The 26459-nt window shown below is 41.1% G+C and overlaps 2 protein-coding genes across 7 annotated transcripts in view; both read right to left on the reverse strand.

The window, feature by feature from the left end:
- BIRC6 (baculoviral IAP repeat containing 6) overlaps positions 1-4077 on the reverse strand; it is a 200987-nt gene extending 196910 nt beyond the window's left edge. For all 3 annotated transcript variants that reach the window (XM_067293270.1, XM_067293269.1, XM_067293268.1), the window contains exon 1: positions 3733-4077. In XM_067293270.1, the coding sequence (XP_067149371.1) occupies positions 3733-3988 (256 nt within the window). In that variant the 5' untranslated portion in view covers positions 3989-4077. The remainder of the gene's footprint in view (positions 1-3732) is intronic.
- A 2020-nt stretch (positions 4078-6097) lies between these two features.
- YIPF4 (Yip1 domain family member 4) lies at positions 6098-25698 on the reverse strand. 4 transcript variants are annotated; one of them, XM_067293271.1, is made up of 7 exons: positions 25490-25698; positions 21891-22050; positions 18854-19025; positions 14435-14492; positions 13656-13733; positions 11691-11804; positions 8675-8756 (listed from the first exon to the last, which is right to left on the reverse strand). In XM_067293271.1, the coding sequence occupies exons 1-6, from the start codon at positions 25572-25574 to the stop codon at positions 11713-11715; spliced, it is 645 nt and encodes a 214-aa protein (XP_067149372.1). In that variant the 5' UTR covers positions 25575-25698; the 3' UTR covers positions 8675-8756; positions 11691-11712. The 4 variants fall into 4 exon arrangements, with proteins under 4 accessions (XP_013799369.1, XP_013799367.1, XP_013799368.1 ...); XM_013943915.2 differs by lacking the exon at positions 14435-14492 and having other exon boundaries at positions 6098-8756; positions 18854-18941; positions 25490-25696; XM_013943913.2 differs by lacking the exon at positions 14435-14492 and having other exon boundaries at positions 6098-8756; positions 25490-25695.
- Between the last annotated feature and the right edge of the window lie 761 nt (positions 25699-26459).

Consider the following 26459-nt stretch of genomic DNA (forward strand, 5'->3'; position numbering starts at 1 on the left):
AATGCTGTGCAGTTGAATAAACAAGACTTCGAATTCAGTGCTATGTAAAATTCATCTAGAAAAACCTACAGAAACATTCGGGATGCTCGCAGTCCATCAAGTGTTGCATTTTAGTATCTCGTTGTGTTCCTGGGCAAGCTTCTCTGGGAATTACAGTACCGCTGTAGTTCAAGCAGTTTTCCTATTTTGTTTGTAAATAAGAATCTGATGAGTCAAAAAACTCTCTGAAGACTAAGAGTCACCTGAGATTATTCTGGAAGTTTGTTTTGCTTCCTCTGGGTCTTTTGTTTGTTTTTTTTGTTTTGATTTTTGAGGCAGAAGGAAAGGCTCTTCCTTAGTGCTATTTCTGGAGATTGATATTTGGATCATTCATGCTCTTTGGCTACCAGTGTTCAAATTGGAACTGGAAGCACACAAATACTTAAATCCCTAAGAGGGAGAATAAAGTACTTAATAGATTTGTGTGGCACAGATGCCAAACTAGTCCCAACATACCACTGCTAACAAACATGCAGAAATGCATAATACCCAGTAATCACAAGAACTTTCCTTGTGTTTCCCCAGTCCATCTCTCTGAAGCGCATATTGTGCATGTAACAACCTTGGCAGAATAGAAAGGACAACTGCATCATCAGGTAAGACAAAGATTGATTTTAAAGGGTCACCTGATTTTCCCCTTACCAATGGTATTCTTATTCGCTACCTCACTCCTGGTTGTTGCAAATGATCACTTCACCATCTTGAACAAGCCTACAATGCCCATAACGGGAACAGATTTAAACAGTGAAAGACAGTCACACACTTTCCGGAGACAGATCTGATGAAAATTCAGTGTTTGTAAGAGCATGGAGTGTGAACAAAAAGCATGAATACTCCTCACTGGATTCCTGCAGTCTGGGTTCGGAGTAACAATCCTTGGATCATCAGATACAGCAGAACTGTGACATACACATGAGAAACTGAAACATACAGGCCAAAGACCATGTTCTTATGCTTGGAAGCATCAGAAAGATCTCATCTATAACTGAACAGTATTTTGACTGTGGATCTTTTGCCTTGTGCTTTTACACACCAAAGAGAGCAATCTGCATTTATATTCTAATGAAGGCAGCCTCCAGTGCTCTACCAGATTCAGTATTCCACAGGTTCAATCTTTTCACCAAAGAACGAGCTCAAAACTTAATGTATTGCCGCAGTGAACTGCAACTGCAGATAAAAGCAACATTCAGGCTTGGTGGTATTTTTTTTTTCTTTCCTTGATGGAGGGGGATCCTTTTTCTTGCCCTGCTTTGTAGAAAGAAAGGCCTGCTATGCTTTGTTTCTCTTTGGTAATGAGCAACAGCATTTCTGCCCAACATAAGTCTTTTGGCAGGGCAAAAGACCTGCAACCCCAGTTACCAAGGAGGACAGCAGTCTCTCAAGAGAAACAGTTTTAATTCCCAAAGGTTCTATTTTTAGTCATAGCACCAGAAGTCCCTGTAGCAATCATATCCTTTAACCTGTCATTTATGGCAGAGGAAGCAGGGATAGGGTTGGTCTACAGGTCTAAGCATCCATCTACTACAATCTCACACTGAAAGAGCTCACACTATGCACAGAGTAGGCAGATACCAGAAAATGGTTGAATTCTCTTTTCCTCCTCTTCCCAAAAAGGGCAGAGAACAAGAATGAACACTCAGTAATAACCAACAGACACCAACTGCTAAGACGAACTTGATCTCTGGCAGGCATCCCAGTCTGAATCTATAAGGACATTCACTTGAAGTTTCTTCAAACTAAACTAAGGTTATAATTTTTTTCCAGTAACATATTTATCTGCTACATTAGCAGATAAAATTTGGGTAGATTGCAAGCAATTCAGTTGATTTCATGTAAGGAGGAGTAGAATCCATCTTTTACAGTCAGGCTGACTGTCACAGAGACAGACTGCCACTAACAGAAGTATACATACAATGCATGTAACAGAACCAAAGCAATGTTATCCTTAAATAGTTCCTATCTAGGGGAGAAGCATTAATATTTGAATATTAACTTACATGTGCAAGAATTTAATCACAGAAAAGCGAGAAACAACAGCTTAGGCTTTGATTTAAAGTTCACTTCTTTTTCTGTTCATGAGAATTAAACACTTCCTATACAGACAATCCATTACAAATTAAGTCCTTGATTTATGCCCTCTTCCTCTACAACTTAAAAGCAATTATCAAATTCTGGCAGTACTTCAAAGAAAAGTAAGAACTGAAGTTATTAATAAAAAAAGCACTTCATGAGAGAACAAGGTAAAGGAGAGGGAATTATACAAGCAGGGTGCTCTGAATTTTGAACAAAGCGGGAAACACCGCACAACAGTCTCATCCCTATTTTCAATGAGAGAGATATACTGCAAAAGCAGTTGATAGCTTCATAGTAATTCCACAGAACTTGGGTTTTTTTTGATCCAACCACTTAACCTTTACAATGTGTCTATTTTGATTGGTGATGGGAAATCACTGATTCTTGTCCTGTTCACTTCAGTTTGACATTATAATACAGTTGCTGGTTCTCAAGGTGAAAGTATACGTATTATCCAAACTATGACATCTCTACACAATTCTTGACACTACTAAGCCATGTTCAGGTTATAACCATCAACCCTCACTAACACCACTCAGCGAAGCTAAATCTTCTTAATAACACCCAGCTATACAACCCTAAGGAGAAACTGAAAGTGGAAATACACAACTCATTAGAAACAGATCTTTCTATACTAAAGACTGCTCTCAAAACATATCAAAAAACCCCCACAATAATTTGACAAGTACCACAACCTAAAAAGCATTAATGAACTGGTGAGAAAAGCTGATAATCACATACAGATTGTTTTCTACAGAGCTGGTTTGTACATAGTGTAAAAACAGCAATAGACAACAAAGAAAGTTGCTTCATATTTATGAAGATGCTAAAGCGTTAGTTTCCACAAAGTCAGTAAATAATCTTGCCTCCTTAACATAATAGCAAGGATACTATTACTAGCACCAGTGACTGTCATGATGGTCAGCCTGGAGAACTACGCAAGCATATAAAAAACATACTATCAAATAACTTTAGACAGAATTCTGAATTTTAAATTATTCTGAACCATATGACAAATGCCACCTTTAAGAAGGTAAACCTCCTTAATATACCCAGATTAAGGCTCAGTAAATAAATACACTGCGGTATCAGATAACAATAAGAACTAGAACTAAGCCTATCCAGTATAGCATACTTATTCTGTTCTTTGGAAGGTTCAACTCTGTTATCCACAAGAACACTTGAAAAACTAAAATAAAAAAATACTGTCCTACCTATCACGTTTCTCCAACATCACCTAATGTTTTAACAACCACACCAACACATTTTACAAGAACAGAAATGCCTCGGTACTACCTACACGACTCTCTGCCGGGAAGGGTAGGAACCATTCAGGCTTGAAAAACAAGAAGGGGGTGAAAAACAGCCGGGGAAACCCCCCGGGACGAAAGGGCCTGAGCCAAGCCCGGCTTCGCACCCGCCGCCTCCCCACGCGGAAACTCTTCAGCCGCCGCAACACCTGTTTCCAGGCGAGCCTCCGGCCACCTCCCCCGGGCGGCTCCGAGGGCCGCAGCGCCGCGATCGCGCTCGGCCCCCGCCTGGGGGGCGCCGCGCCCCGTTCCCTCCGCCGCCCCGCGGCCGCTGGGCCGCGGCGGAGGGGCCCTGCGGGCCGCCTCTCACCGTTGAGTGCCGACGCCTGCAGCGTGGCCCCCGAGGTGCCGTCGATGACTTTGATGGCGCCGCGGGCGGTCACGGCCAGGATGGCGTTGAGCGCCGGGTGGTAGCACAGGCTGCAGAGGCCGTCGGCGTCGCAGCGCAGGCAGCCGTCCCGCAGCAACAGCCACTCGCAGGGGCCCGGCCCGGCCGACGCCGACACCGACCCGGGCCCGGGCCCGGCGGGCGCCGCCGCCGAGGAGCAGGAGGCCGCCGCAGCCATCTTCCCGGCCGCGCCGCTGCCGCTCAGGACAAGAGGCCCGGGGGGAGCCGCTCAGTGACAGTCCCGGGAGCCGCCGCCGCCGCCGCCAGTCACCATCCGGGTCTGGGGAGAGGAGGAAAGGGAGAGCGCCAGCGTGAGCAGGAAGTGACGCAACCGCGCCGGATGCGGAACCGACCGCCGGCCTGAGACCGGCGGCGGGAAAGGGCGGGGGGGAAGGACAGCGCGAGCAGCTCCTCGTCACGGAGAGGGGCGGAGGGGAGAGGAAGGGGGTGGAGCTCTGCCGCCGCCGCGCGCGTGCGCGCGCCGCCACCCCGATTTCGTGGGCGCGCGGGCTGTGGTGAGGAGGGGGGCTGCGCGAGGGGCGCCGCTCCTGCCCCCCCCCGGCTGCGCGTTTCGCGCGCGTGCGCGGATGGGGGTGGGGCGCGCGGGAGGCCGTTGGGGCCTGGTGGCGCCCGTTGGGGCAGGGCAGGGCCGGGCCGGGCGGGCTCCAAGCACGTCCTTCGATCCGCGCCGCTGCGGGCGGCCTGGCGCGGCGCGGCGCGGCTGCGAGTTCGCCCGGGTGCCGAGGAAAGCGGGGCCTGAGGGGGCCGCCGTCAGCCCGGCTGCGCGGGCTCCCCTTGCCGGCGGTTGGCGGCCGTGGTGCCGACCGGGCAGCGGCTCCGCCTGCGGGCTCGCAGAGCCGCTAGGCGCTGTTACGGCCTCGCGTTTAGCTCCTGCTCTTGCGTTAAAAGTCGGGGTAGTTCCTCTGTTTGGACTTTTTTTTCTCCAGGGCCTGAAGTTGGTCAGTTAGCTGTCGCCTTTCCTTGAGCTTTTGTTACAGTTCCTGTTCGTTGCGCTGTAATCAACACTTAGCGGATTGTTAGTAGGCCGGGATGTTTGAGTGCTTTCACTGCAGTAAAATAAGTATTGTTTTCATACTGTGAGAGTGGTCTTCTATTTGTATTTGAAGAGTGATGTAAGAGAGTCGCTATGAAAGTTGTCTCTTAGTAGATACTAACCGAAGATGGTAAAGTGCTATTCTGTAACAGCTTTATTTCAGAATAAAAAAGAAATCTCCCTATCGAGGTTACTGGCTGAGGAGGTTTTTTGCTGTTTTTTGTTTTTGTTTTTTTCCAGTGGGTGCAGGTATGTGTAATTATGTGAGGTCCCAACCTGAAAAGCTTCCCCCCCCGCCAAAGGTAAGGATGGAGTCATGGAGTCATGCTTTCTACCCATGAAAGTATTTCATTTTAAAGCATTATTTTCCATGCTTAAATTATGGAAATATAATAAAACCTCATATATTTTGTTGTAAAATGTATTTTGTTGTAAAATGTTTTTTTCCCTTTCCACTCACTAGAATACTAAATGCAGCTTGCATAGGTAAGACTGGTTGTAGGCATTTTCTAGCTGTGTTTTAAATGACATGTACAGCTAATGCATTTGAGAAAGCTTTTGGCCTACTGATGATAAATATAATTGACAGTTTCAAATATAATGCAGCCTTCTACAGAACAGGGTGGTTTTTTGGACCCAAATTAGCACAGGTTTCTGTAGCAGGAAAATGATTTAAGAAAATCATTCATGTGCCTGTGTAAAGAAATACAAAAAAGTACATGCGTGTGTGAGACAGGCTAATGAAAATCATCCTGAAGCAAAATAAGTAGCTTTTAAGCTACCTCCGTTACTTCTGTGAAACACTGAAGACTGGCAAGGGCAGTAACAAAACTTAAAGCCGAAGTCAAGTTGTATGTTGTCTCTAAGTCAAAGTAAATGACCTCATATAATTTTCAAGTAGGTATAGGTTTTTCTCATAAACAGTAGAATGTCTGCCTGATGGGTAGAAGAGGGAAAAAGTAATGCTATCTGTCTCTGCTATATACAGAAGAAAATTCAAAAAGAATGTCTCATTCTAAAGGTATAGTATATGTGTCTCTATTTGGGGCTGAGGTGTTTCAGCTTGGAAGATGAACTTTTTGCCAGACACATTGCAAATTGCCATGCATGACAAACAGAAGTTGTACAATTATTATCCCAAAAATTTATTTACAGCCTCAGACCATGAGATTGATGACAGGTATAGGAATATATATGTGTGTTAATTCAGTAAATATAAATAAGCTTTACACATTCTGTAAACAAGTTTAATTCAAAATTTTTATAAAATACATCTTGTATTTACACACATACCTGATCTAAAAATATGAGTTCATTGAATGCAAAGTTATAACAATCAGAACCATCTGAGAGCTGTTTGTACATTTCTTTGCACAGCATATGCAAAAGGTGAACCTAAAGATACTTTGAAATTAAAAGGTGCAAATCTGCAACTGCGTATAAAATACATATTATGTTAAGTGCATATCTACATTGCATATTACACACATGCCAAATTTGAAGAAAAGAACAGGTAAAGCTGCAACTAGAGATTTCACAGAATGTTAGTATAGAGGAAACTAAGATGCTTGGAGAAATGTGATGAGAATACAGCGGGAGACTAAGTAGAACACTTTTGCATCCTCTCGGGCAATATTCCTAGTCATTTCAAATGCACAAATCCATTATGAACGCCTACTGAATAACTATGCAAAGAGGAACTAAGCTTTTAACTTAAGCTCTCTGACAGCCTAGTAACCTTGTATGTGTGCTTGCTCTTAACATTTGATGTAGGTACACATGAATTCTCAAGGTTTGGTTTTAGTTTTCAAACACTAGTTGGATAATCTTCTTTAAAGAAAAACACACAACTATAGCCATAAAAAAGAGAAAGACCATATGATCATACAAGATTCCAATGTCAAAACAGAATTATACTGTTAACATGCATTTTTTCTTATACGCTGCTAACGTGCATTTTTTTAATGTGGCATGAATACTCTCAAAACACTTCCAGATAGGTATTTCATTTTTACTCTCACATGTTATGACATAAGATAATAGTAAAAATTCTAATGAGTGAGGTTTCAGTAAGCTGCCAGTATAATTGGTTTAATATTCTGCAGTTCTTTCACCAGAACTTCCACAGAAGGCTAGAAGTTTAAAACCAATAGGAGCATCAGCCAGAGAAACAGGCTAAAGCTAAAGGTTTGTGGTAGAGTTGGAATTTAAATATACATTTAGCATCAGCAATGACTGATAAAAATAAATTACTAAAATGTCAGCTTATGCAGTCTAAAAAGCTGTGAAATTACAATTCTGATGCAGAAATTTGTCCATCATGGATCAAAGAGCCCTTTGTATTACCTTGTCATGGTTGATATTTTTATTTCCAACATAGCAAAATAAAGATAGCAGGAATGCTTTCTTTTTTTCTTTTAAAGAGGATGCAAGTTACACAGATTTTTTTTTTTTTTTTTTTTTAAAGAAACTTAAGATCTATTTGGTAATACTAAATACCAAACATTGCAAATGACTAAGTAAAGTTAATATCATGCAAAGTGAACTTCCGTGGAGTTTCTTTGTGAAGAAACATTACCATAAGGACCATTACATAAGCAATCAACACAGTACACAGGAAATATTTAACATGTCATCACATTATTACATAATCCTTGGATAGTCAAAATTAGTGCAACTGTAATTGTTACTAAGGGTATAATTCTGCCTTTTTAAAGGAGGGAGAGTCAGGTCTTACAAATTTTTTTATTTTGCTTTACAAGGGATAAACAGTATTTGGAAAACAACAGATGCATGTTAAATACCATGCTATTTAATGCAAAAGAGAATAAGGTGTTATAAAACATAGTTAGGGAAGCATTCTTTTTATTTTGTGATCATAAAATAACATTGTTTAAAGATCACACAAATTCGATAGATCATCTTTCTTTTCTAACTTTAAGCCAGCACTATAGTTGACAAAGTTGTTTGCCTGTTTCTCTCTAAATTCACACTATTAACTAAAATAATGTGATTCTGTAAATAAGCAATTTAAAGAATTATGTCATGCAGTAAATGCCTTGCTCCTTTGGTTGGAAATAGTAAATGAGGACTTCAAATACTTGTATTTTTAATTTTTAAAAACCCAATATACATCCTTAACCAAGGAGTATTTACGCTACACGCAAGCCATAGATACAAAATACACAGTATATACATTTTTTCAAAACAAATTGGAATTTATAAAAGCTCAATAGCCAAATCAAAATAATTGAGGCACTAAATTAAAGTAGTATCTTCATGTCTTGATTATACAGACTATTCTGTGAACAATCAGGACTGTTTCATAAATATATATTATCTACAGAATTTGCTGTGCCAAAAAAGCCAGCTGTGTTTAAGCTCAAAAGAAAAATTGCACTTTGTTATAGTTAACTTCTCATTTTTCTCCTCAAATATAGTAATCTGGTCCTAGTGCTTTTGGCACAGGTATCAAGCTGTATTTTTGCTACACTTTGTTATAAAACACAAACTTCTTGTATTTTGTTCATTAAAATCTGAAGAGAGTCTTAAACAAACCTAGAACTTTGATACAAATCTATATAGCTACAATTGCTTCATTAAATAATATACACAAATATGCTCTTTGATCTTAAAACATCTTGACAACTGGATACAAAACAGTCACTTGTACTATCTCCAGCCTTCTTAGTCTTATGCATTATCAGTCTGCAAGTGAATAAAATATGGTTTCTGGCCACATTCTTACACTAGATTACACCCCAGTGTACAAAGACAGAAAATAAATGTACAGTAAAAAGATTGGATAAATTAGAAGGGGTTTCTTGGTCTTGAATTCTTCTCCAACTAGTAATGATGCAGCACTGTACGCAGCCCAAAATACTCCGAACAACTGAAAAAGAAGATGAACAATGTTAGCTGCCATTACAAGAATATATATCCAGCTACCAATGTTTAAAAATATATATATATATAATTTTTATTTTTTTATATATATATATATATATATATATATATATAAAAAAATCAGTAATTCTCTCAATTTAATTATAAAGAAGCCTACAATTTCTGGAAGAAAAAAAAATGACACTATGTATTTAACTTTAGAGAAGCACTTGACAAACAGGCATCTTATTTTGGTTTGAGACAATGCTTCTACTAAAGCGGGCAGCTAAGGATCTAGAGTAAGTTTACCCAAATGTAAAACATGTAGGTACCATACAGCAAGCTGTAAGCTTACATACACAGATAGATTGAAACTTCATTGAATGAACAACTTTGCATTCTACCTTAACTGGCCTCAGCTTTTAACCCTCGCTTTCTTCACCTCAAATATAAACACAATTTTGCTTTAAACAAAACAATTGCTATACTTGACTCCTCCGCCTCCTCCTATGATTTAAACTAGAGGGTTAAATTACTACTTTTTACTTCAGGATTAGTTTGGCTCAAAAGCTTTACTTTAACTATAGTGCCCCCACCTCAAGGTATCCGAAACACACATTCCTGTTCCTTTCAGGTGCAATGAGAAGCCTCGAAAAATACAGTCTGTATCAAACACCACATTATCGATGAAACTTCCATTCCCTTATCTTGTATTCTAATACATGACCCACTCAGGAACCCAAATCTCCTTGAGTCTGAACTGTCCTGCTTTGGATGTAAAAATCTCACTTGCTAAATCAAGAAAGAACCAATTTAAAAGACTGGTAGAAAAGTAACATTACTTTTGAATATCCAGCATGTTACATGAAGCTAGTACACATACTATTTAAATGTCTTAAGACCAGTGAACTTGACTCAAACTTCAGACAAGGTTATAACAAAAAGTAATTGGACTTCTACTATCCTCTAGTAGCAACTTGAATATTAATAGAAACAGTAAAAATACTTAAAACTGAATGGTATGCAAAAGGATCATAATCTACGAACAGCAGGTCCAAGGATCTGTTCAGTAAAGGGCAGGCATACTAAGACCCGAGCAGAGAACTTTCCACAGTTTTGTCAGAGGAGCTCAAGTCCCTTGAAGGATGGTTTTATGTGCGTGTTTTTAATCTACACAGGCAGCTATTACAGAGAGTTATTTCAGAAAAGCTATTGAAAACCACTTTATTTTGACCAATCTGTGAAAATAATTAGTACCTGAGTGATTTTACATTGGCAAAGATGATATTCTTCATGTACAACTGTGATCTTTGCAAGATAATTTTACCTTTTCTAATACCTTGATTATCAAATCTATGCAAATTTAAAATAATTTTTATTTAAATAAGTTAGTAGTTTTATGCATGAAGTAACAAAAATGAGTAAAAATTTTTAGCTATTATTAATGACAAAGAAAGCCCAAACAACTTAGAATCAGAGTAAATGGAATTGCTTAAACATTTTGATTTAATGTGGTTAGAACTTTAGAGACACCTATAAAACCTCAGTTGGCATTGTTTAAAAAAAATTAATTGCATATGATTGCATACTTCTGCTTTTGCTCCCTAAACTGGGACTGCAGAGACAGACAGGAAGGAGAATCAAGATTATCACCAGATTCCCTAAAACACGTTAGTAAAACTGTGGCAATAAAAACAATTAAAGTACAGTACCCGAGAGGTTTTACTGATTGCATCTGGAAAAGAAATACCTGGAATTTCACTATAAGTTCCACAGCTTTAGGGCTGCAAAATATTTCCCCAAGTGCAGAGGTCCCAAGCCAAGATAAAAGTAATACTTGTCACAGGAAAAGTAGTTTGGCTATATGGGGCTTAACCTGCATTTTCACACTAACGAATCAAAGATAAGAACCTTGCACAGATTTGCCCTGAATTTAATGCAAGACTGATAGCCATAATCAGGTACCTGAGATTTCCTTAACCTATATTTAAGTTACGCATTAGTTAAGTACCAAGTTAGTAATCTGCTTTCTGACTTTATCACTTAATAGTAATTACAAGTTATCAAATCACAAACACAGTAGCTTCCTTATTCTTGTTTTACATACACTTAAATTGTACTTCAATTACACTATTTACTGGCAAGCCAACAGTAAAGAAATTAATCAAATCAACAGAAGAAGAACTCCAAAAGTTCACTAGTTAGCTAGTAACAGAATTTTCTCAGTCAACCTTTCCAAAAATTCAGCAGTAATTTCAAGGGCTACATAAAAGCTTGTATGAAATATTAGAAGTGTTCGATGAACCTTACGTAGCTCCAAGATGTCTCATGGAACATTGCTAGTTCCATAAAAGATGTTCAACAGCAGGTGATATCAAGAAAGTTATTCTTGCTTTGTGCCTCACATTCCACATCCGTAAAAACAGAACAATACCTACCTTCTCAGAAAAGCATGTTGAGAGCTTTATACTGTCACCATTATGGGAAAGTCTCAGAACAATGACTAAGGTCATATTCATGCTGCAATAACTAAAAATAAACTGGATGATAGGGGAATGAATAGAAGAGCTTACTTCCAGACTCTTCATTTTGATGTTTAAGTATACATCCTCTTCTACAAATGATAATCCTATTTATTTTTTAACACAACTACTATAACATAGCAAAACACTTAAATGGAAACTAACCTGATTAACAACAGATGTTTTTATAGCAACAAGACCATATATCCTAAGTAAAGTATTCAAAAGAAATATTTAAAACAGAATTTGCTTCTCAGTCTTTCCCACCATGCTAGCTAAAAAGGATCACAGGAGTTCAAGTTGTATTTATGAATATTCTGACAGATTGTTATATTGTCCTGAACAGATTAATACTTGAAGTGTTAGGATAGTGACTTAAAAATTAATTGCAAATTCTCAGTAGATGTTACTGAACTTACCTTTATTAGTGTAGAAACAACTTCAAACGATCCAACCACCAGAAGTACAGGTGCTATGACAATGAGGGGAAGTAGGGAATATCCTATCACACCAAGAACTTGGCCATAAGCCACCTGAAATTTTCAAGCACATAAAAACAGACTTTGTAGTACTAATCTTTGTCACCAAACACAACTTGATCTCGTTATGACAGAATGAAATAGCCATACTAACAATGTGCTGGGTATTCATGAAATATCGGCTGAAGGAGTTTGTTAACATGAAAATTGTTTTTTGTATACTATCCCTCCAGAATTTTGTAATGAATCATTCAGTTCTCTTAGAAGCTTAAATTACATGTATATTAAATGACAATGTTAACATTTCCAATGGAAGTATTTACACAGACACGTTAAAAATATTTAATTCCACATACACGCCCCACATTTCCATGCTCCACCTTAAGTGGTTCTCAGCTGCCACTCTCCATGGAGTGTGCGACTGATACCAAGGAGCACTGAACAAGAACAGACCTCTCAGTCACCAGCTGTAGACCTGGCTGTCACAGGCAGCACAAAATGTAATTCCTTGTATTAACATATGAACACCCATTTTAAAGTACGTAAGTGCTTTTGGCCTCAATGCAAGACTACTTTAGAACTCAATTCCTCTAACGGACAGAAATCCGATTTCCAGTTTCAATTTATTATGGCTATCTTAAACGCATTTATATGAAGTATTACCATAACTGCCTTTAGCTTCTGATGTCTGATTTTCCCCTTCTGCAATCTGAAATTTTTTTTGGCCCTGCTAGGCTCCTTGGATTTAAGTTAGGAAAAATATTGGTCAGACTAGTGACTGTCTTTCAAGCTATCACTTGTGGCAGCAGATCCTTCACAGTAAGCTATGCAGATCCATAATGATCCCTCTCTTTCTCCACAGTTTAGATATGCTCAATATCTCATATTTTGAGCAACAAAACAGATTGATTTAAGGGCATCTGGATTATGCCGATATGTGGAAATCCAATGCAATCACATTTATGAAACTTTTTTTTCAGAGCAGTTTTCACAAAAGAGTCACTAGCAAATATAATCACAAAGAAAATCTAAAAAAATAGACTAAATATAAATAATGTAGGAAGCCTACAACACTAGTTCATCATTGATGCAAAATGTACAGTAAAAACATGAAAATATCACTAAATATTTAGTTCTTCAAAACACAGTTCAATGCATTTTTTAAGCTGCAGAGTCAGTTTCTACCCTACTGACTGCACCTGTGTAGCTGTGTGTGGGTCTAGCCATAAGCCATTTTCTGTTGTTTATACCTGAATCACTTGGTGACTCAATTTATAAACACAGCTCAAACAGCTATTCCAAGCCTGCAGTTGTGCTGATGCAAGTAGCTGGAGAGAGGCATGTAGGCCAGAACTCCATTTGGCTTCACAGTTGAAGAACATGGACTCAGTTTCATTCTGTAGTGGGTTTACTTTGCACCAGTCCAAGGAGGAAAACAAATGCTGGTAGGTGCTCTACCCAAAAGACTATCACATCAATGCTATTATATCAGCCCCACCAAAAAAAAGGGAGGGGGGAAGGGCTGTGTGGGCAAGGAGAAAGGGTCCGATTTAGCTCAATGACTAAAAACTTGAAGGCGCTCCTCTGGAGGAATTCAGCTCTGGATCACAGGCACTTGTCAGAATTTCTGGGAATCAGGGTAAGAATTTCCATGTTGTTTATCACATCCAGCACTCTCTATGCACTGTACAGAAAGAGTAAGTTGTCCATCTCTGTATGTCAGATTCTATTTTGGAGGCCAAGAACCTAAAATACAGGTATTATAGTAGCATCCAAGTTCTCTATTCTTAATTGTCTACAATGTCCAAAGCCAGGCACCAAGACAACCCAATCACTGCTGAAAAAAGCAGCCAACAGACTTCTAAATTACTTCCCCCTCCCTCATTTTCACATACAGCTACTTACTTCTCCTCCAAGAACCCTGGCCAATAAAAAAATTGTCAAGGATCCAAATATCCAAATAGTTATAATCCAAGAAACAACCTTAAAAGATAAAGAAGAATTCATTTATATTAATAATTTTCACTGCAGTCAAGAATTTTATTATGCAAAAATGAATTCTGAATTGCAGCAAATATATACAGTTTTACTCTGTATTACAATGGAGATCAAGAACAAAATTCAGAAGTTACATTTATAGAATCACATTAATTATAAGTTTGGTGAACAAGGAACGCTCAGAGAAAAAACAAATTAGTGTTTTATCAGTATTGTAGTACTGTATCACAGAAGAGAGAGGTTAGTTAATCATAAAGGCTAAGATCACTCCAGTTAAATCTTAGCTAATACAATAGCTCAGTTGAGACTTAGATTTTATAGCATGGAAAAATAACATGTTTCATTCCACTAAACAGAAGCCAGCATCATACTGCCTACTCCAAAAAAGTGGGCTCAGACAGGTTTTAAAGGTCAACCCAAACCAATAAAAAGAGCTGAAATTCTGCTTTTTTCATCTTAGAGACAGCATTTTATTCTTCACTCAAACGGGGAATGCTTGAAAGTGGGGATAGGACTTTAACTCACACTACAACTTGATGATGATGACAATTTAAGAAACAACCTCAGACTCCTGGGTCAAAGTCAGTAGTTGTTTTCCCTTTATTTTTTCACTGCTCTATTCTTAAACAGAATAAGAAATCTTAAAATCATTCCCTGGTTTAACAGAACCTTCAAAGTAACTTAACTGTTCTTGGATTTGAGCCACTGGGAGATCAGAAGTGGTGCTCTCCCTTTTGAAATAACCTTTTTAGAGAGAAACAACAATCTCAGTCAAGTCTTTGTATTTCTAAGTGTACAATGGCTGCACTTAAAATGAAGTATTCAGTAGTATTCAGTTCAACTTTCTAGCTTAATTAAGAGTTCTAGATTCACACAAAAATCAAATGGGGATGATTTTCTTCTTTACAGTCAAAAATCACAGCACTATTTCAAAAAAATAAAATAAAAGCTTTATGCTATTTGTGAAAATAGGGCATGGCCTCCTTTTACTTCCCACCTTCCTCTACTACATAAGAGAACCAAATTAATGTGTTAGAGCAGAAATGCTCATCTCTCGCCTGCATACAGCCCACCATTCAGTTTATCTAGTCAAGCTGCTGTCATTCATCTTGTTGCTAGCTACCAGCTTTCACTACTCCCTCCTCATACATATACAGTACTCTTACCCCTGTAAGATAAATCCACATTAGATCTACCATTCATGTATGGTTGATCCATCACCAATGCAACACGATGCCTGTACACCAATGCACGCAGCTTGGGGAACAAACAGGAAGAACTAGAGATCTGTGTGCGGTCGCAGGGCCATGATCTCATTGCCATTACAGAGACATGGTGGGATAGCTCGCATGGCTGGAGTGCTGTCATGGATGGCTATGTACTTTTTAGGAAAGACAGGCCAGGAAAGCGAGGTGGTGGAGCTGCTCTATGTGAGAGAGCAACTGGAATGTATTGAGCTGTGCCTAGGGGTGGATGAAGAGCGAGTCGAGAGCTTATGGGTAAGGATTAAAGGGCAGGCTAGACTGGGTGACACTGTTGTGGGTGTTTACTACAGGCCACCTGATCAGGAAGAGGAAGTCGATGAGGCCTTCTACAGACAGCTGGAAGTAGCCTCACAATCCCAGGCCCTGGTTCTCATGGGGGACTTCAACCACCCTGATATCTGCTGGAAAGACAACACAGCTAGGCACAAACAGTCCCGGAGGTTTCTGCAGAGCATTGGTGACAACTTCTTGACACAGGTGGTGGAGGAGCCAACAAGGAGAGGTGTGCTGCTGGACCTCATACTAACAAACAAAGAAGGACTGGTGGAAGATGTGAAGGTTGGGGGCAGCCCTGGCTGCAGTGACCATGAGATGGTGGAGTTCAGGATCCTGCGAGGAGGCAGCAGGGCACTAAGTAGGATCGCAACCCTGGAGTTCAGGAGAGCAAACTTTGGCCTCTTCAGGGACCTACTTGGAGGAATCCCATGGGTTAGGGCCCTAGAAGGAAGGGGCGTTCAAGAGAGCTGGTTAATATTCAAACATCACCTCCTCCAGGCTCAAGAGCGGTGCATCCCTATGAGTAGGAAGTCAAGCAAAGAAGGTAGGAGACCTGCATGGATGAGCAAGGAGCTCCTGGCAAAACTCAACCAGAAGAAGGAAGTATACAGAAAGTGGAAAGGGGGACAGGCCACTTGGGAGGAATATAGGAACATTGTCAGAGTATGCAGGGATGTGACGAGGAAGGCTAAGGCCTGTTTGGAATTAAATCTGGCTAGAGATGTCAAGGACAGCAAGAAGGGCTTCTTCAAATACCTTAGTAGCAAGAGGAAGACTAGGGAAAATGTGGGCCCTTCGCTGAATGGGGTGGGTGCCCTGGTGATGAAGGATGCAGAGAAGGCAGAGTTACTGAATGCCTTCTTTGCTTCAGTCTTTACTGCTCAGGCCAGCCCTCAGGAACCCCAGACCCTGGAGGCAAGAGAGAAAGTCTGGAGAAAGGAAGACTTTCCCTTGGTGGAGGAGGATCAGGTTAGAGATCATTTAAGCAAACTTGACACCCACAAATCCATGGGACCTGATGGGATGCACTCAGGAGTGCTGAGGGAGCTGGTGGACATTATTGCTAAGCCACTCTCCATCATCTTTGAAAGGTCATGGAGAACAGGAGAGGTGCCTGAAGACTGGAAGAAAGCCAGTGTCACCCCAGTCTTCAAAAAGGGCAAGAAGGAGGACCCAGGGAACTACAGGCCAGTCAGCCTCACCTCCATCCCTGGAAAGGTGATGGAGCAGCTCATCCTGGAGGCCATCTCCAAGCATGTGGAGGACAAGAAAGTGATCAGGAGTAGTCAGCATGGCTTCACCAAGGGGAAATCATGCGTAACCAATCTGATAGCCTTCTATGATGGAATGACTGGCTGGGTAGATGACAGGAGAGCAGTGGATGTTGTCTACCTTGACTTCAGCAAGGCTTTTGACACTGTCTCCCATAACATCCTCATAGGGAAGCTCAGGAAGTGTGGGCTAGATGAGTGGACAGTGAGGTGGATTGAGAACTGGCTGAATGGCAGAGCTCAGAGGGTTGTGATCAGCGGCGCAGAGTCTAGTTGGAGGCCTGTAGCTAGCGGTGTCCCCCAGGGGTCAGTCCTGGGTCCAGTCTTGTTCAACTTCTTCATCAATGACCTGGATGAAGGGACAGAGTGCACCCTCAGCAAGTTTGCTGATGATACAAAACTGGGAGGAGTGGCCGATACACCAGAGGGCTGTGCTGCCATTCAGAGAGACCTGGAAAGGCTGGAGAGGTGGGTGGAGAGGAACCTCATGAAGTTCAGCAAAGGCAAGTGTAGGGTCCTGCACCTAGGGAGGAATAACCCCATGCACCAGTACAGGTTGGGGGCTGACCTGCTGGAAAGCAGCTCTGCCGAGAAGGACCTGGGAGTCCTGGTGGACACCAAGTTAACCATGAGGCAGCAATGTGCCCTTGTGGCCAAGAAGGCCAATGGTATCCTGGGGTGCATCAGGAAGAGTGTTGCCAGCAGGTCGAGGGAGGTGATCCTCCCCCTCTACTCAGCCCTGCTGAGGCCACATCTGGAGTACTGCGTCCAGTTCTGGGCTCCCCAGTACAAGAGGGATGTGGCACTACTGGAGCAAGTCCAGCGAAGGGCTACAAAGATGATTAGGGGACTGGAGCATCTCTCTTATGAGGAAAGACTGAGAGAGCTGGGCCTGTTTAGCTTGGAGAAGAGAAGGCTGAGAGGAGATCTTATCAACGTGTACAAGTATCTGAAGGGAGGGTGTCGAGAGGATGGGACCAGACTCTTTTCAGTGGTGCCCAGCGACAGGACGCGAGGCAACGGGCACAAACTGAAACACAGACAATTCCATCTGAACATGAGGAAAAACTTTTTCACTGTGAGGGTGACAGAGCACTGGAACAGGTTGCCCAGAGAGGTTGTGGAGTCTCCTTCTCTGAAGATATTCAAAACCCGCCTGGATGCAATCCTGTGCAATGTGCTCTAGGTGACCCTGCTTGAGCAGGGGGTTGGACTAGATGATCTCCAGAGGTCCCTTCCAACCTCAGCGATTCTGTGATTCTGTGATTCTGTCACAGGATCAAGGAATAGTCCTTGCTTTGCCCAGGAGGCAGCTAAATGGTCCACTCAGAAGACCTGAATACTGCAGTGTTTTAGTCTACTAATTTTAAGTCTAATAGAAACAAGATATTAGAGTGAATTCTTAGTCTGCATTTGGTACACCATATGCTAGCTAGAAGTCACAAACTGAATGATTTTATCTCACCATTCACAAAAATTTTAGCATATTATGTTACTTGACATATATGACTTATTGCTATGCTATGCTGTATTTAAAACTATATATATCTCGTCATAAAGATTTACGAAGCAAGATGCAATTAACTATTGCCAAAAGATGACCTAGGCTCACATTCAAACTGTGACTATAAATGATATTACTTTTCTCTTTCAATGCAAATATAAATTAAAAAAAAACCCAACTAACTGTTTATGGAGGTCAGTTAAATCTGCACAATGCCTCTAACTAGTTATTCACCCTAGAGTTAAAAGGAATTACGGAAAAACTCTATTGACCAGAGGAAAGTTATTTGATTGTAATTGAACAGGGAGGACAAAAGAGCACAAAGCACTAATGAAGATAAAATGTACCAGATAACAGTTGTGATACAGCATGAGTTAGACAAATGGCTTTATTTGTCAGGAAATTAAAATTCATGGCATCCTCACAAATGCTCTTTGGTAAAATTTTTAGTAATAAAAAAGCAAGGTAAAAAAAGGTCATAATTAAAATGGCAAGATTCACTAATATGACTATAATCATATTAGTATCGATCCATTTCCTCCAGCAACCACCTCTTTCTTTTGTTTTACTATAAAAAAACCCTGACATTTTGTCATGATTAACTTCATCCACAGGCAATCCACAGTTTAAATTAATATCCAGAAAGACAGCAGTAAGAAATGTATTTGGAATAACCCACATTAGTATGTGAAGAAAGGACTTTCTACTTATGTAAAAATGCAAATTATTTAGCAGTCATGTCCCCAAAATTAATTTAGATTTCTTTTTAGGTAGAAGGCTTATACCTACCTTGAATTGTCCATATAGTGAAATCATTGAGAAGAAGAGGACAACTGCCAGAGGACCCCAAAAATCTGGATTGTCTCTCACCACCTGTCTATTAAACCCAAGAGATGGCATAGGCATCAACACACATCGAATTTTGTAGTAAATATCCTTCAGATCAATGTCCAGTTCTTCCCTGAAATTGTAAGGCAAGGGAGCATTACTTACGCCACAGTAATGAAATAGATCATAAAAACACATGCTTAGGGGCAACAGCAGATTTGTAGAACAATATCACAGTAAGGCTTTCTGAAGCCATGACTAGTAAAGGAACAGTTCTTCCAAGATATAGCAACACCTTACCCTTACCACACATTCAGTAACCCTCATGCCATGGATAGATATACTTAATTATACCAAAATAAATTCTACGACTGAGAACAGAAAATATCCACAGCACATCCTAACAGTCTATATTAAGAAAGTAGATCCATTTTCTGACATGCAGGAAGATACATGGTACATTCGTACCATTGTAAATATTCATGAGTCAAAGACATATGAATACACTCAAGTAAGATGTCTATGCGTATTCCTGTGTTCAACAGTGTGCCATGAGCACACTTGTTATGGAAACACATTTCAAATTCTACAAAAAAGAATACCCTCACATTCAGTAAACCTAAAACATTCAAAATAGGTTTCACCAGGTCAAAACAATATTTTAATTAAGATGAGGTTTCACTTGCTTCAGCAACAGCAATTTTCACCATACCAGTTTATGCCAAGTGTTTAATTACTGGCTTGTTTCCAGTATGGATAAGAATAAATAAAAGCTGATTAAACCAGCCATAAATTTAACAGCTATTGCACCTCTTTAATTGCCTTTTCCAGTCCTTGGCTACAAACTATCCATAGGCAGCTACAAATTGACAGGAAGAGTCTTCCTATACAGGAGATTTAACTGGTGTAACTCTTGCCCTGACTGTCCTAGCATAAGGGGAAGGAAGCAGACTTTCCAAGTAACAGGCAATTCCATTAACTTACATCACAAAGAAGCAGTTATATCTGCAGAACATTAAGACGGAACTCTAAATTACAGTTTTCCCTATGCAGTAATGACTGAGAAGCTCTGAAGAGCTGCAAGAGATTTCTGGCAGATATCCCTCTGCTCTACATTTAGGAACATCTTTAACACAGCTGGAAAACTGGAATTGTATACTTGAAGTCTGTTTATGAAAGTTCTGTACTAGACTGTTTTATGACTTTTTCTCAGAAAAGTTCAAATAAGAAATAAATGCAGTAAAGACATGATTCATCACAATTTCTCTTTCAAAAATGAAATACTGCTTGTTGAATCTCTGGAAGCATGTTCAGGATTGCTATTACTGAAGTTATTTCTGGATTGCTATTACTAGCCTGTTCCTAAATAAAAAAAAAAGGGAAAAAAAAGTTAACACATTCCTGAATCTAAGGAGAACACTAAAAGCATCTATTTTTCCTCCATCCCCCTAAACAGTTAGTAAGCAGTGCTTTTATATTTCACTTTGAAAGCTGTATAGCAGAGTTTTCCTTTCTGGGATTAGTTTTTTGTCATTGCCTAGGGCTTCTGATAGTTTCTCATGTGAATAAACTGTCTTTCCCATGAAGCTTACAGTTACCTTGCTTAAGAAGAGGTGGTAACTGTTACAGGACAAATGTCATAAGCAAGGTTGCTCAATAAAGAAGAAAAATCTCACTCTATTGAACAAAATGCTTTCAATGATAGCACCACAGTGGTGAACTTTCCTTAGCTGCTTGCTGTTCTTTAAAACTGCAGAAGCATTCAGATTACAAGCCTTTGTTACAACACACATTCTGGGAAAAATCAGAACTGCGTAAGAACTGCTACATGAAGTCAAATTAAGGTTATCTCTTTTAGGAAGATTATATGCATCCTATTCCCTACAAAATTATCCTTTCCCTTTCATGTCCTCCTTGCTTCCAACAATCAGCAACTTAGGACATAACTGCCTTTGAATCACAAATGTGGTGCTGTGGTATACAATGCTACATAAAAGAGGGAATTGGTATGTCATCACCCCAACATACCATTCTATTTGTTATTAAAAGTTATGTATGTACAGAATAGACTTACTCACACAGGTGCTATTTCTGCACATTTTAAGTTATAGCACTTTTCAAGTAGCAGTTTCAGTATTAAGCTCTCCACACATTTGTTCTCTCCCAGCACTTTCATTTGAACACTCCAGAGTACTTTCCTTCTCACTCTGCTTTTTAAGGCATCATTCTCTTTAATTAACAAAGGAAAACATGGAGACTCTGAGAACTAAGTCGCTTAGCTGCAGAACAAGGACTAAAACCCAGCCTGCCTGCTTCACAGTGTAGAAACCCTAAAATACAAACTTTCTTCCCCCAACCGTGTTCCTGTGAACAAGGGAAGCAGAGATTTTCAATGTGACAGGCATTTTTGTCTTTACACACTAACCCCTCTAATACAGCTTTATAATATAGTATAGCATCAAAGACTACAAAGTTTGCACCTCCTTACTTCTTACAATCCTATTGTAATGATTACGATGATTCACAATGCAACACAGCAACTTACAGAATTCGTTTAATATTAATTCAGTTAACACAACACTTTCCACGAGTGTCTTAACCTCTGATTCCCTAACAGCACTAGGGAACTCATACCATCGGCACAAAAGATAGAAAGAACATGATCTAATTTTTAAACCACAACAAGATCAACAGATAAGAGCAGAAAATAAATTAGTCTAAATTTTTATATTTAGCTTAATAAAATCTGGAGGTTATTTCCTCCGTTTTCATTCCTTCCCTATGGTGTGTAACAAGCCTCTCTTTTACTCTAAAAATAAAATCCATAATGAAAAACATCATCATTCCTGCACCAGAAAGCAGACTTATTCCTCAAGTCATTCATCGAACAGAAATCTAGTCACAGCAAGAAACTGGGGGACAGTTTGAGAGTTTAGGAGCTGTTTGTTTTTCATGAACAGCTAATAAAGACGGATAACCAAAAATAATTACAACATACAGGAGTGGCTTGTTATCTTCTGGGTCATCATCTTCTACTTCCAGAAGCCAGCCATACCCTCTCTGTCTCAGGAATGTAGTTGCAGTAGATTCTTTGATGAATTCTCCTCCTCCTCCAAGATTTAGCTTAACATCTGGAGTTGTTATGGAGCCACTAAGATCTTAGAGAAAAAGAAAGAGAAAGATATACCTTTTTATTCCTTGTCAAAAGCCATTTGATTTCAAAATTATTGAAAGATGAACAACAGACATACAAAGCTATGTGTGCCAAGCATCACCATGAAATAGTCAAAATTATACAATAAAATCATACCCTAAGACGTACATAAATTGAAAGGGTTCTTTCAGTTTTAATGCAATTGCAACAACATTGTTTTATATCTCAAATCACCAAGTTTTAGCTTTCAGACTAACTCTGTCGTTTTGGTGACACAGTGTTATGGTATGATAGGACAGGCTTCAGTTTGTGTTCTTTCATGTGCTCTTCCTCACGAAAGGGAAACATCTGTATATTTTCACTTGTAGCCTGCCTTTAATATAGGTCAAAGTGTTAAAAAAATCAACACTATCAGAGATCCTTAGGCTCTGCTTTTCTCCAGCCAGTAAGGAGAAATGCAAGGAGTCCTCTTTAACGTACTACAATCTTGCACTGCCATAGTACTAAAAAAAACAAAACAAACAAAAAAGAGCAGTTCAAATATATTCTGGTTGTAAGTATATATCACAGAAAAAGTCACCAATAATTTTTATTAATTTTATTCATATATCGTATTCAGAGTTATACACAGTTGAAAAACACACTTAACTTAAAATACAAGTAGCTTGAAGAAATGTAAAAAACAGAATGGGCTTAAGAGAGAAGAACAGTCATTCTTTCAAGAACTTATGAATTTCCATTATTACTTGCTAAAAAACTCAAACAAAAACAGTAAAATTTTTGTACAGATCTTGCTACAAATATATTCTGATAGGCAAAGCCTTTGTACTCTTCCAACTCCTTTTGTTTCACCAAAGGGAGTCTTTTTTATTGTTGTAAGTTCTTAAAAAAAATCCTAGATACTAATTTCCCAAATCATCTAGCCTATAGCAAGTACTTCTGAAAAACTTCTGCAACACATACTCATAGAGGCAAATTAGAGGCATATCATAGATTAGATTTGAGATATTTTCTATCAAAATGCAAAGTAATTTTATAGAATCAAAATTCATATAACAACTCTTTTATGGTCTTCAGCCAGCATGCCTGAAGCATTCACCTAACATGCAGTATCACAATTAATTTAACAGAAGTCTCCTTCCCAAATCATCTTGCTAAGCTATTCAAGCTTAAAATTAAGCTTCCCCATAAATGCTTTTCAACAACCTCATAATCATGAGAGTTAAAGACCCATTGCTTTGTTTCTGAGAACACAATCTGCACAGGATCCACATAGAGATCTCAGTAATGTCAAGAAAGGATTGTTCTTTGCTCGTGAAAGTTTCAGCACAAGTACACTGTTCCCACCACACACAAGCAATGCCTGCTGCTGTTTACGGAGGAGAAAAAAGAAAAAGTATTTTTCATGCCTGAACTTCATTATGGAGAAAGCCTCATGAGTTTTCTAGTATCACTGTGACCTTTTTCCTTTCCAAGTATTTGCTTATGCTACAATGTAACACGGCTTTGCAAGGAGGGGTTCTTGCTATTCTTGGTGTACAGCTGTGGCCATCAAAACCAACATCCGTAATAACCCAATCAGCCATCTATTTCTTCTTTCCCAGTGATGAATGGCAATCCACCCTGAGGCAGGAAGACTTCCACACAGCCTTACTTACTAAGACTCCTTCAAGCAGCTGATGATTCATGAATACCTAATAGCACAGTTTTTAATCATGAAACCCATAAATGTGATATTAAGTTTATGTAGTGTTTTGCAAGGCTACTTCTCAGGTACAGCATAAAGCTGCAGAAACCAAGAAACCAGTCTGTCATCCCTCTTCCATCGACTGGTATGAAACTGGTGACACCAGACTAACCAAGTGCTGAAGAACCTGCCAAGAATTCATGGTTCTGACGCTTGCTATAGTGAGAGTTCAGATGCTTTCGTTGCTGCTGTCTGAGGCAGAACACTGTATAAGCAGTACTGAGGTCTCTCATATGCCTCACCTCAACTGGGCATTCCAGAAAACTACCTTCCAAGACAGTCCTTTCTCTTAAATTTGAAAAAAGCAATGCAATAGATAAGAAAACAGCCTATTCTTTAAATCGTATCTGTCCACTTAACTGAGGACCCCTCTTCACCATTCCCCCCCCCACAAACACCCCCTACCTCTCAGAGAAATGAAAGAAGATGATAAAACAGCTTTTGTTTTCATTCTTTGTATGGATTGAGATTTCTGAAATTAAGAGAAATAGTGCAGTGTGTAGCATTTTTATTTATAAATATTAAGATGTTTAACTTTGCTTATGTTTTTGTTTCTTGGAGTAGGCCCATGTAGCACTTCACAAACAGGAGTACACTTGAGCAGGCATGAGATCACACCTTGTGCTCACGAAGAGTACAAAGCCAAGTCCAATCCAACACATCCTGCTGGAAAGGTGGCTAGAACAGGTTGGGTCCAGCATGCTATTAATATTACTTAGCAAATATTTTCAGCCAGGTTTCATAGTTTTCATGCAGAGGTGCACAGACTCTTTTCCAGATCAAGGTGGAAGAAAAAGAAAGAAAAAAAAAAGAACTGCTCCAGATTGTTCTTTGGTGAACTTCGCAGTTCCTTTGACATGGAATATTAATCCACTACTAAAGAGTTAGGCATTCTATGGCAGTCTTCCACCTCAATTATGCTTTTCCAGGGTGGGGCACATGAGTCAGGATTTACATGGTTTCCTACTCCTATTCACAACTAAAAAAGCTGTGATTAAATAAATATACAAGGTGAAAAGGTGATTGTTTAAGCAGCTAAAGCCCAAAGATCATTATCTATTAAAAAAAAAAGCAGCAAGATGTTGGTTCTTGTATGTTTTTGCAGTGTTGAGACAGATCTTCATAGCACATTAGTAAACAACAGCAATTTGTGCAGCAGTCAGGCAGCAGGCCACACTTCACCCCCTAAACTGCACATAGTGCTCCTTTTCACAGCATTACTGAACTGTAAGAAGACATGGCACAGAGACTTCAGAATAGCAGTACATCGGAGGTGAGCTGACAGTGCAATCATTAATAGATACCAAATCGCACTTCCAGCAACTTGGGAAAGAGAAGTGGCCCATGACAGTACTTGACGTGTCAGGACGCCTGGCACAACCCCGATTACGGCATTCAGAAAAGCAGAGAAACCAGGCACCAGGGCCGGCTCTGCCACGCCGATAAAGCCGCAGCCCGCCCTCGCGTTATCCACCGCTCCGGGAGCAACGGAGCCCCCGAGGCCCGGGCCTGCTGCGACCCAGCCACGGCGGTGCTCGACCCTGCTCCGCCCCCAGCCACGCCACCATCCTCGGAAGCAGGGAGGGGGAAGGGAAACGAGGGCACCTCTTGCATCAGCGGCGCGGGAGCCGCCCGCTTCCCCCCGTGTCAGGCCGGGCCCCTCTCCCGGGAGGGAGAGCCGCGGCCCCGCGCTCACCTTCAGCATCGGCCGAGGAGACAAAGGTGAAGTCCCCGTTGCTGGGCGCATAGAGCGGCGGCTGCTGAGGGCCCGGGGACTGCATCTCCCCGCCCGCTGCGGGGGCCGCGGGGCAGTGGGGGCGGCGGGAGGCGAGCGGCGCCGCGGCCTAGAGCCTCCCCGCGTCCCTCCCTCGGCGGCAGCAGCGGCCCAACTCGCACCGCGCAGCCGCCTCTCAGGGCAACAACAACCGACACCACCCTCCGATTGGCTGCTTGCAACGCGCGCCGCGATTGGCCACTACAGGGCCACTTCTGACCGGCTCCCCGGCTACGTCCAGGGGAGTGAGGTCACTTCGACTCCAGTATAAGGCCCCTCCTGATTGGACGAGACACAAGCCAGCGGAGGGAGGTGGGGAGGCGGAGATACATGGGCTCTGTCGTTGCACCGCCCCGCCCCTCCCGCCCTTCCCGCATGGCTCGCGCGCCCCGCCTTCCACAGTGTTCCAACCGTCACCCTGCTGGCGGCCGCCTCCTATGTCATCGCCCGGCCAACGGCTGCGGCCGCCTCGTGGCGCCGCCACCCGTGACACGAGTGCGCACCCTCCCGCCGTAACCGGGTGCGGCCGCAGCCTCTCTGCCCCCCAGATGAACTCCAAAGCGCAAGGGCTATCCTTCTTCCCCCTCACAGGCGGTACCGCCCGCCGGTTATACGGTAGTCCCCGGCGCCGTTAGCAGCTGTCCCTGTGCGGGCACGCCCTGAGCCCGCTCCAGCAGCGCACACGTAGGAAGCAGAATCACAGAATCACAGAATGGTTGAGGCTGGAAGGGACCTCTGGAGATCATCTAGTCCAACCCCCTGCTCAAACAGGGTCACCTAGAGTACGTTGCACAGGATTGCATCCAGGCGGGTTTTGAATATCTTCAGAGAAGGAGACTCCACAACCTCTCTGGGCAACCTGTTCCAGTGCTCTGTCACCCTCACAGTGAAA

Source organism: Apteryx mantelli, chromosome 3 (assembly GCF_036417845.1).
Source record: "Apteryx mantelli isolate bAptMan1 chromosome 3, bAptMan1.hap1, whole genome shotgun sequence".
Classification (NCBI taxonomy): Eukaryota; Metazoa; Chordata; class Aves; order Apterygiformes; family Apterygidae; genus Apteryx; species Apteryx mantelli.

What these genes read in the sequence shown, in the direction of transcription:
- YIPF4 (XM_013943913.2), bottom strand. Translation starts at nt 25,574, where the DNA reads ATGCAGTCCCCGGGCCCTCAGCAGCCGCCGCTCTATGCGCCCAGCAAC. An exon ending in CCAGGGTTCTTGGAGGAGAA is followed by an intron (nt 11,805 to 13,655) that starts GTAAGTAGCTGT and finishes TGAAAATTTCAG; the next exon opens with GTGGCTTATGGCCAAGTTCT. An exon ending in TTGTTTCTACACTAATAAAG is followed by an intron (nt 8,757 to 11,690) that starts GTAAGTTCAGTA and finishes CTTCTTTTTCAG; the next exon opens with TTGTTCGGAGTATTTTGGGC.